At 44.6% G+C, this 11,403-nt stretch overlaps 1 protein-coding gene across 8 annotated transcripts in view; it reads right to left on the bottom strand.

Annotated features, from left to right (window-relative positions):
• Positions 1 to 11,403, bottom strand: part of GASK1A (golgi associated kinase 1A) — a 52,633-nt gene that overhangs the window by 18,256 nt on the left and 22,974 nt on the right. For 7 of the 8 annotated variants that reach the window (XR_008443978.1, XR_008443979.1, XR_008443980.1 and 4 more), the window contains exon 2: positions 999 to 2,489. Coding sequence is in view for 4 of the 8 variants with exons in the window: in XM_054019788.1 (XP_053875763.1) it covers positions 999 to 2,489 (1,491 nt within the window). In the remaining 4 variants the exon portion in view is untranslated. Of the gene's footprint in view, positions 1 to 998; positions 2,490 to 5,501; positions 5,583 to 11,403 lie in introns of those variants that run through there. The other variant, XM_054019789.1, reaches the window with a different exon arrangement.

Below are 11,403 nucleotides of genomic sequence, written 5' to 3'. Positions count from 1 at the left end.
TCCTACTTTGAAAACAAACAAAATCAGTGAGTTTTCATTTCAGATGTTAATCTGGGTTTGGAAACCAAACCATCTGGGCCTAAGTTCTGTTTTCTCTTTCAACCTCCCATTTGCTTTCACTGCGCCGTGACGTGTTCTGTTCAGCGAGGTGTCTGAAGAAGGACTGCATGAGCTTGGATGGAGACACACACCTTTGCCTAGGCTCCTTTGACTATTCTGGAGGCCAGGCACTCTTGCGTTTTAATCCTGGCTCGGTCACTGATATGCTGTGTGACCTGGGGCAAGTCATTTGGCTTTGTGCCTTAGAGTCCCCATTCATAAAATCGGAATAATAATGCTTACCTGTCTGCCGCCCAGGGGGTTTGTGAGGGTTAATTAGTATTTCTAAAGCATTTTGACTATGGAAAGTCTTTTATTAATGCCACGTATAATTATAGAGACAAGGAGTGTGAGGTAGAGACTGGTGAGAAGCATTTGAGCTACACAGAGGTCTTCTTCAGGTGTGGGAAACTAAGTCAGAGTGTCACTGCAAAATACAAAATGGAACAGATTGTTTAGCACATTTTAACTACTTATGCTAAACAATCTGTTCCACCTTGTATGAAGCAGTGGCCCTTTGAGTATGTTTCCCAGACCTGAAGAATTCTACATAAGCTTGAAAGCTTGCCTCCCGCATCAATGGAAGTTGGTCTAATAAAAGATATTACCTCACTCACCTTGGTTTTCTAATATCCTGGGACCGACACATCCACAACAAACACCGCATACACATATAATTATGAGAGTAATAATGTGTACTTCTGGGTTTGTTTGGCTCACATTTTTTTTGACACTCCACAGTTGGAGACCTTCCCAGATTTCCCCTCTCCCCAACTTTGTGAAACAAGACTTTCACTGAAATAAGACTTATAGCTATGCCCAATACACACCCCCCCACACACATACACACTAAAGAGAAGAAAAAAGAAAGACAGGGATTGGTCCAGTACCAAGCATACCTGTAGGAGAAAATCAAAGAGCGCCAGTTTGGCCCACTCTGTGTGCAGGACACTCAAACACGGAGCTATTCCGAGGGCTGCCCTGGAATCTGCCATGCCACACCGCTGCTGCAGCAGAGACTGGTACTGTAACCACCCCAGTGCAAAGGAGTTCTGGTCATTGTTGGCATCATCTAGGTGCTGGATATCAGGCACCCAGCATACGATGGGCCTTGCGGCACCATTGGTGTATTTGTAGGGCAGCAGGGGACTGTTGAATTTGCGGGCCACTGCAGGCAGACTCCTATTCAGCCCCAACACTCTGTCCAAGTGGAAAGCTAGCACCTCATAGAGGTCACTGGGCCGCTTTATTAATCCACAGAGCCCATCGGAACAGTCTTGTTTAGGGTCAGATGGGGAAGTGTCTTGGCTGGCTAAAAGGCTGACTCTGAGTATTTGTCCGTGGGCAGGAATTCTGGTTTTGGTCACCACTTCGCTATTTGCCAGCCATTTCATCTTCTGCACATCATCTGCAGTAAACCAAGGTGGGATCCTCTCACCAAAACTCAGGCGGCCCTCCCATTTGGCAGAAAGGGCATCTTCTGGAGTCTTCACACACCATTCAGATGTCTGTAACTGCGTGGCCACACCCACCCAGAAATGAGCTCCTGGCTCTCCAGGCCCCTGGGAGTAACTGCCTGTCTGTCTCTGCGTGCCTGCTGCACCTTTGAAGGGCAGCCTGCTACCTGCTTCCGAGATAAAGGCCTTAATCGAATCTGAACGCTGCGGCTCAGCGCCAGCTGCCTGCACATCTGGTTTGCATTGGTCCTGTGCCACAGTTGGCTGGCTTGCAAAAGAGTTCTTAAGAAGTAAAACAAACTCTGGCTTTCCTTCCTGAAAACTCCTTTTATTGCTGAGTGAAGGAGAAAAGAAAGGGGCCTCCTCCATTTGTGGTTTCATATCTGCCTTTTTCCCTGTCAGCTTATAGAAATGAACATTGTTCCCTGTATTCTTTAGAGAAAAATGAGTATTAAGCTCCCTTTTCTTCTCACCACTGGTCCTGCAGGGAATGTTTTCATGCTGTAATTTACTGCTGGCTTCAGAGCTTTTCACAACGTTATGTTTCCTAATCTCTCCTTTGTGCTTTCTCTTTCCTTTCAGCAGTGTGTGGTTTTGTCGGCGCAGGCTGCTTGGCTGGTTCTTTGGCTTGCAGGCAGAGTGGGGATGGTGTGAGGATTGCCTTTCCTGATCAGAGCCAGGGGGAGCGTGTTCCCATTCTCTGTGGTCAAAGCTTCTGGCCCGCCGGGGGACAGAGGCAGTGGTGTTTGTCCACAGACGCCTGGGCCGGATGACTTTCCCATGTGGCTCAGCTAGTGCCAAGAACTGGAAATCGGACTCAGTTGGAAACAGTAGAGGAAAACTAGTAAATGCCACCACAGAGAAGGCAAGCAAGAAGCAGAATCCAGCCACAGGTGGTCTCTTCAGCCTCATTCTTCTCCATGATCTCTGAGCCTGTGGAGTCAGAAAGGACAGCCTTATTGACTGCATCATGGGGGATAGCTAGAGCTAGGGCAGAAGCTGTCTTCATGAAATGTATTGGCCTGCAGGAAGTTGGGTTGATCAGTGCAAATGGTATCTGTAGATCATATTGTGTTAGCACTCGCTAAGGCTCCAGTTCAGCTCCCACTAATGCCAGTAGAAAACCCCCAATGACATCAATGGGAACAGAACTGGGCTGTGATGTAACTCCATGGGCTTCACCAAGGCTGAATTTGGCCTGAAGAGTAGAAGAAAGTGAAAAAGGCAAAGATTTTAATTAAAAGGGCAATTGTGCAGCATCCTGGCCATTGCAAAACATGCCTCAGTGAATCACCAGCAGACTGAGCATGTCTTATTGTTGGGGACAGTGGACGAGCAGGAGAGTTTAAAGGAACATCTGGACAGACATAGATTACCAGTGTATAAGGAATGTTCCTCAGTGGTGGATTTGCTAATATTGCAGGACTTTGGTCTGTATTTACTATATCCCTCTATATCTCTGCCTCGTCTCTGTCTCATTCTAGTTTTGTATAGATTCATACAGCCCAAGGCCAGAAGGGACCACTGTGATCACCTAGTTTGACCTCATGTGTAACACAGACTATAGAACTGCCCCCAAAATAATGCCTAGAGCAGATCTTCTTGAAAAACATCCAATCTTGACTTAAAAATTGTCAAAGCTGGAGAATGACCCTTTGTAAGTTGTTCCAATGGTTAATTACTCTCACTATTAAAAACTGTATACCTTATTTCCAGTCTGAATTTGTCTACTTCAACTTCCAGCCACTGAAAGTTGTACCTCTCTCTACTAGATTGAAGAGCCCATTATTAAATATTTGTTCTTTATGTAGATACTTATAGACTGTAATCAAGTTACCCCTTCACCTTCTCTTTGTTATGCTAAGTAGACTGAGCTCCTGGAGTCTATCACTCCAAGGCAGGTTTTCTAATCCTTTAATCATTCTTGTGACTCTTCTCTGAACACCTCTCCAATTTTTCAACATCCTTCTTGAATTGTGGACACCAGAACTAGACACAGTATTCCAGCAGCAGTCCCACCAGTGCCAAATACAGAGGTAAAATAACCTCTCTACTTCTACTCAAGATCCCCCTGTTTATGCAACCAACAATTGCATTAGCCCCTTCGGCCACAGCATCGCACTGGGAGCTCATGTTCAGCTGGTTATCCACCGTGATCCCCAAATCTTTTTCAGAGTCACTGTTTCCCAGGATAGAGCCCCTCATCCTATAAGTATGGCCAGCATACTTGGTCCCTAGATATATACATTTACATTTAGCCATATTAAAATGCATTGTTTGTTTGTGTCCAGTTTACCAAGAAATCCAAACCGCTTTGTATCGGTGACCTGTCCTCTTCATTATTTATCCCTCCCACAACTTTTGTATCATCTACAAACTTTCAGTGATGATTTTATGTTTACTGCCAGGTCATCAGTAAAAATGTTAAATAGTGTAGGGCCATGAACCGCTCCCTGTGGGACCCCACTAGCAACACATCTATTTGACGATAATAACCCATTTACAATTACATTTTGAGACCTATCAATCAGTCAGCTTTTAATCCATGTAATGTGTGCCCTGTTAATTTTATATCTTTCTAGTTTTTTAATCAAAATTTCATGTTGCCCCATGTTCCAGTGCACACCCTATGTTCTGCTAAGTTGGCTCACCTTCTTGTCCCTGTTACAGCCTTCTCCCACATGAAGCCCCACACCTTTATTTTTTATGCTGTCTATTACACCTGAACATCCTCTCTGGCCTCTGTGCCTCATAACCTCACCCGCTTCCTTCAAACACCACCTACAAATACTCGTCTGAGCCTTCCTTTGCTCATCTCCACTCTCATCCTCTTTCCTGGCTCTGTCCTCAAATTTTAGTATCATTAAATAAATGTAAAATAAATCTGTGTTTGAAAAAATGAATAAAAAGGAACGAATAGGATGGGCATGTAACAAAGAGCATGCCACATTTTTACTTGCCTATGGCACCCTTTAAATAATAAGCAATGGGTGGTGAATTTAAAACCGTATGTACTGTTAGCCCATAATATTTCTATTATGATTAGTAATATGTTAGCACTTAGGAGCCCAGTTGTGGACCGGGAGCCCATTGCACTAGGCACTGTACGGACACAGTACAAAAAGGCTCAATAAATTGTAAACAGCCTAAAAATGTTTGTGTCGGGATATCAGAAAATTAACCCAAGCAATTGAACAATTCTACTACTTACTCCCTAGGCAGTTTTCTACTGCATTTAACTTTGAGTCTTTTGTGCTGTACCCAGATATTTCCTGCCCCTTACCAAGCAACGTATCACATCTCCTCAAACTGGTTCCCTCTGTGAGCTGTGCAGCAAGTTGGCTACAGCAATTAAGTCCTCAGTGACGTGTGCTTTTTATTCAGCCGTGGGTCCCTTCAGCAGCCTCTTTAGCAAGCTGGCCCCTCTCTGCTCATCATACCCAGACAGTAAATAAGAAGGAAAGCTCACACCCACCGATTTACTTGACAGTGTCTCTCCCTGAGTGCTGTATTTAGTCCTACAGTTGCCCAGATGAAGGGGCAGCATAGCAGGAACCAAACTGTGACTTGGTCACAATTCAGTCCCTGCTTCCCCCTGGCTCCATAGGAGGAGTAAGCTATGGCAGTCCCTTTCCTGGAGCAGCATGCTCCCCCCTCCACGCTGGCTCGGCTGCTCTGACCACCATGACGTGTATGAGAGGGGGAGTAGGAGACCCCGGGAGGCTGCTGTTGTGACTCCAACGCTGATAGCCAACACAAAAGCGTAAGGGGGGTATCTCACACCCCATGCTCACCTGCATGGATGCAGAGCGGGGCCCGTGATTGAGCCCAAAGTTTTACCAAGCCAACTTCCTATTGTATTTTACTTTTGGCGCAATGGAAATGGCCTCACCTGCCAAGTGCGTATTGAGGAAGCAACACTAACAATTGAATAGGCCCACTCACCAATTGGTTTTGTAAGGTAACAAGTTGTAACCCCCTCCTTTGGGACAATGCGACACAACATCAAAATGCAATGCAGAACTGATGCAGTTCCGATGGGAGGGGGGTTTGTGGAGCAGGAGAGCTCCGCCTGATGTCTCTAAGTACAGGGTCTCCGTCTGCTTAGCAGGTCTGAGCATGTTCCTGTAGCAGGCTTACACTTATCAGAGCTTCATTGTCTTTCTGAATATGCCTGGTTTGGTGAGCAATGCACTCAGCTCCCACTTCCATGTGTTCTCTCGAAAGGTCTAGTTCTGTCACAGCTGGCTGGTTTGCAGCTTTGGGGCCTCCTTTGGCACAAGAAGGATTGCTAAGATTAAAAAATGCTTGCAGTGTGATTTATGTCAAGTGGCTCCTGACAGACATCTTAAATAAGAATCCAGTCAGAGCAGGAGCTGACCTGTTACAGATTTTCAGGCATTTGTTTAGCCGTATAACTGAAACAAAGGAGAAAAACATTACCGATGATGCATTTTTCGTGGTAAACGTTTCGTATTAAAGGCTTAAGCAACAAAAATGAATGATCATTCAAATGAATTTTATTCACCTCACCCTTTTGGTTGAGTCAGTCACGGATGAAATTATAAATTCTTTCATTACTTAGTGCTTGTTTATGTCTTGCCCGGGTTCCTAGAGACTGTTTTTGGCCCATGTGAAAGGTGGTGTTCGTCCAGTTCTCACATCACATTTGACACTAAGGCTCTGTCTACATTATGGGCTAGGACTGTGATTACCCAGTTCACATCACATACGTGGAGTAGCTCTCATCAAAGTAGCATGAGTATAAATAGCAGCGTAGCCATGGTAGCACTGGTTCCAACAGCAGGGACACGGCTGAGCCATGCAAAGCACATGCCCACCGGTTCCATGAGGGTTTGTGCTCAGCATGGCTCAGACATGCCTCCACTGCCTCTACCTGTGCTACTGCGGCTATGCTGCTATTATACTACAGCTAGCTCGATGGGAGTACGTGTACACAAGCAGGGGAATCCCATCCCCAGCTCGTAGTGTAGGCCTAGCCTAATAGTAAATGGGTCCCCTAACTGGCAATCCCAGCCAACAGACCAAGGACCGAATGGGCATGGAGAATGATCTACCTTCTTATCGCTAGAGCTAGTTCTTCTATGGGAGGCAGGGCAGCTGCATTGCCTCTGTCTGTGCTGTTCCTAGTCTGTGAATAGAGGACGTCTCACTCCAGAGCTGGAAATCTGGCACCACATTCACTTAGAAAATTGGAGAACAATATAAAAAGAATTGAAGATGTCATTGCCATTAGTCACTGTTTATAATTGTGCAGTAGATGGAGTCTTATATTTTAAAAAAGGGTAAAACAGGTGGTGCCTTGTGTGCCCAGGTTGTAGACATCTGTCTGTCAGTGACCCGGAGAATAAGCTCAGACTGAGGAATGTTAGGTTGGTGGCGGTCCAAGAAAGAACTGAATCAGAAACTGAGAAATTATTCTTATTTTGGCATGATGAGAAAAACGGTAGAAAGGGCTCCTCTGACTTTCCCTGTGCAATGGAGTGTGATTTGTTGCATTCCACCAGTCAACACTTCCCACTCTTATCCTCTGGCATGGGGTGAAATCCTGCCTCCTCCTCTTCCTCCTCCCCCACCCCGCCTTCAAGCCTATGAGAGTTTTGCCAGTGACTTTGATGGGGACAGGTTATTCAACATAAAAGTGACTCTTTTCAGATTCAGTGGCATTTGTTCTTTCACCAGAATAATAGCCCCATTTCATTTCAGTGCCATGCATGTATCTAAGGCCCTGATCATGCAAACATGTATGCACATGCTTAACTTTACTGCTGTGAGCAGTCCCATTGATCTCAATGGGACCATCATTCACAGGAGTAGAGTTAAGCATGCATATGTGCCAGCAGGATTGGGGCCTTAATCAGGGCTGCACTGAGATCAATGGGACTGCATTTTGTGCGGCTCCCTCTTGCCACATTATAGATCAACATTGAGACACCCACACACCACACTCCCCAATACACACACATCGTTCACCCCAAGCTTAACAACAAAGCAGCTGATGATTCTGCGTTCTAATAAGGAAATAACTTATCTCCTTCTGCTGCTGGTGGCATCACGAGGGGATAATAAGTAAAATAGCTAATGTGTCTTTAAAAGTCAGTTTAATATGGGATCTCACACTAAAAATGTATAATCATCTGGTTATTGCATGGTGTCACTATAGGGAAGAATTAAGGTTGCTGGGATGCCCTGAATGCATGTAATGATTTTTACCCTTATCTTACTGATACATACTCTCAACCTTAACTCCCTCTTACTATAGGTGTTTTTCTGGGACAATCTCCTGAACATCTTGTTAAACGATAAATACACAGCAGCTGTACGTAGCAGCCTCTCAACTTCTCTGCTTCTAGTTGCCAATTTCTTGTTGTCATTGTGGAAAAAGTGCCTCCTGTGGTATCAACAGGTGTAGCCAAGGCAGTTAATTGAGCCACCTTAACCCCTTCAGGCCTTGAGTGGGGTGGCCAACCCATCACAAGTTCCCATGGTGACGATCCATTATTCCCACTTGCTGAAAACCTGGGCAGTTCCATATAAATTGGTGTGGCTGGCGGTAGAAACTCTATATTCCTACTGCTCAAGCCACAGAAACAGGCTTTAGGGTGAGCAAAAGCACTGACTTCCAGTTCTCATGGAACCGGAGCCTCATTATGTTTATGACTATTTAGCTGAATAAGCACTGGAGGGAATCAGGAAATGGAACAGGGCAAGAAGCAGAATTCTGGTTTCAGATTTCTGCACATGTATACGCAGTAAAGGGTACATTTACATAGAATGCCTGTTGTGTTTGTGGTGAGTGGAGATGCCTGAATTAAATCCCTGGATATGAACACTCTCAAGCGGTGAGGAAGTTTGGATCTGGATCCAAATTTTGTCGATAGCTCATCGCTCTGTTACAGGCTTAACTCACAACCCATGTGTTAGCACCCTCAGACCATGAGAAACCGGAGCTGTGCCTCGCTGTTGCCTCTTAAGGTTTGTCCATGGCTAGTTTGTGTTTGAATATTGTTATATAGAGAGTTATGCAGCATACACTGCAGGGGCTAGGCAAACAGGAATTTTGCCTAGCATAACTTTCTTGTAAATTCAGTTCTGAAGGAAGGTACATTCGTCCTGGCCCTGGGTGCAATGGTATTCAGACTGCAATCTGAAGCCATGGGGAGGGATTCTCCTTTCACTTTGGCTATTGCACAGAGGCTATCAAAAGTCCGTAAGCTGGCTGGGAGAATTCTTCAGACACTGGCACAGTATAGGACTGCTGAAGGCTGACCTGCATAGGCCCCTTCACAAACTCCAGCCTCGGGGTGTGTCAGGCCAGAGCCAAGACAGGAAGGGGTGTGTTGGGAGCAGGACAGCCTACACGGTTACAGAGATTCTCATCTTAATAGAACTGAACAGCCCCGAGATGGAAGGGAGGGAGGGCAGTGCTGTGAAGTAGAGCTGCTCCTATATTTCTTGCTCTACTTAGGGAGCTGCACCCTGGGTTAAACTTTGCTGTACTGCATCTTCTGGAGCTGCAGCACAGAATCTCAGCCTTTGTGTTTGTTTACACAGTCGGAGTGTGTCCAGGGCATTAACTGAAGCACTTCTATACGACTTATGGGGTGACAAGAGTATCACAAGATTTTTGCTGTGTTAAACCAGTTACCAGGCACTTCTCAGATGATAAAAGTTGGTATTTTGAGGAACAGAATTAGCACTGCAACAATCATTTTACATTTCTTTATTGTTGCCTAGTAGATATGTGAATATATAGCTACAAATAAAATGAAAGATTCATAGATTCAAGGACTGGAAGGGACCTCGAGAGGTCATCGAGTCCAGTCCCCTGCCCGCATGGCAGGACCAAATACTGTCTAGACCATCCCTGATAGACATTTATCTAACCTACTCTTAAATATCTCCAGAGATGGAGATTCCACAACCTCCCTAGGCAGTTTATTGCAATGTTTAACCACTGTGACAGTTAGGAACTTTTTCCTAATGTCCAACCTAAATCTCCCTTGCTTCAGTTTAAGCCCATTGCTTCTTGTTCTGTCCTTAGAGGCGAAGATGAACAAGTTTTCTCCCACCTCCTTATGACACCCTTTTAGATACCTGAAAACTGCTATCATGTCCCCTCTCAGTCTTCTCTTTTCCAAACTAAACAAACCCAATTCTTTCAGCCTTCCTTCATAGGTCATGTTCTCTAGACCTTTAATCATTCTTGTTGCTCTTCTCTGGACCCTCTCCAATTTCTCCACATCTTTCTTGAAATGCGGTGCCCAGAACTGGACACAATACTCCAGCTGAGGCCTAGCCAGCGCAGAGTAGAGCAGAAGAATGACTTCTCGTGTCTTGCTCACAACACACCTGTTAATGCATCCCAGAATCATGTTTGCTTTTTTGCAACAGCATCACACTGTTGACTCATATTTAGCTTGTGGTCCACTATAACCCCTAGATCCCTTTCTGCCGTACTCCTTCCTAGACAGTCTCTTCCCATTCTGTATGTGTGAAACTGATTGTTCCTTCCTAAGTGGAGCACTTTGCATTTGTCTTTATTAAACTTCATCCTGTTTACCTCAGACCATTTCTCCAATTTGTCCAAATCATTTTGAATTTTGAACCTATCCTCCAAAGATGCCCCTTTCCACCAAGCAAACTGAAAGTCATAGCTAGGAGCACATCTCGCTTGGCCATTTCTCATGAGTTGAGTCTCACCAGTCACATTCCTACAATGCACTGTTTCTTTTCGCCTCCTAACCTAAAGGCTGCAGAGGCTGTTGGCAGGGCTCTCTGCCTAAGACTACACCACAAGCTGTCTTATGAAAAGCAAGATGCAGCCAGGGACAACAACAGTCCCCACAGGGAATGCTGGAGTTTGCTGTATTGCCACATGTCAGTTATTATAAAGGTATGCACACACAAAAAGCTGTTGTTTTATTTCACAATATGGTTTTCACTCCTGTGAATCTGAAAGACACCAACACTTACTTTTCTCCTCTGCCTTAAATCCTTCTTTCCAGGATCTTAAGTTCTTTTCCCTTCTTTCTTTTCCCCAGCAAACTACCTCTTCCAAATTAGCCCTCTGCTGAATGGGACTATACCCTTAGGGCTGGTCTACACACAATTTACAGGAATAATTTATACCATTAGAAGTCCTTTTATACCACTATAGTTGCATACAAACTAGAGGGTTGCACTGCTTTAATTGTATCAATTTTAAACTAATATAGTTCAAGTAGTACAAAAACTATGTCAACAAGTCCCCTAAAAGGAGAGGAACAGAGATTGCCACAAGGTGTTGATTAAACCATTGGCATCTCCACACTTGAAATATATTTCACAGTTCAGTTTGACTTGGCATGATTTTGATAGAGCTTCTTAGTGGTGCATTGTTTGTTTGGGATATGCAAGAGAAAGACTGGGAATTGATCTGTCTTTTATGTAGGAGGGATTCAAGGCTGATTTATTATATTTGGAGCTTGAAAAATCACTGCTTTACCAACAGCAGGGAATTGTGGATAGAGGGAGACTACCAACTTTTGTTTTATGCCTCTTTATGTACAAAGACTTAGATCTTTTTTCTTTGTAGCCGTGTTTTCTAGGCTCATAAGAGACTGGTAAAAATTGTAAGTTGGAGATGGGAATTTTGTTACCAGATGCTATGCACATTTCTCCCCATTGCTTAGCTTATGCAGCTCAGCCTTGGCCTGAAATAACCCCTTGTATTAGAGCACTGGGCCTCCTTTATGTGTGCTAGCTGTGGATTTGTCTCATGCTGCAGTGTACAGAAATATTCACTGGAGACTAAGCTGAGACCACGGTCTCATTTGCATTGGAC

The sequence above is a fragment of the Malaclemys terrapin genome, chromosome 2 (assembly GCF_027887155.1).
Source record: "Malaclemys terrapin pileata isolate rMalTer1 chromosome 2, rMalTer1.hap1, whole genome shotgun sequence".
Lineage (NCBI taxonomy): Eukaryota > Metazoa > Chordata > Testudines > Emydidae > Malaclemys > Malaclemys terrapin.
The sequence above is the reverse complement of the archived record's forward strand: the minus strand, read 5'-3'. Positions and strand labels throughout refer to the sequence as shown.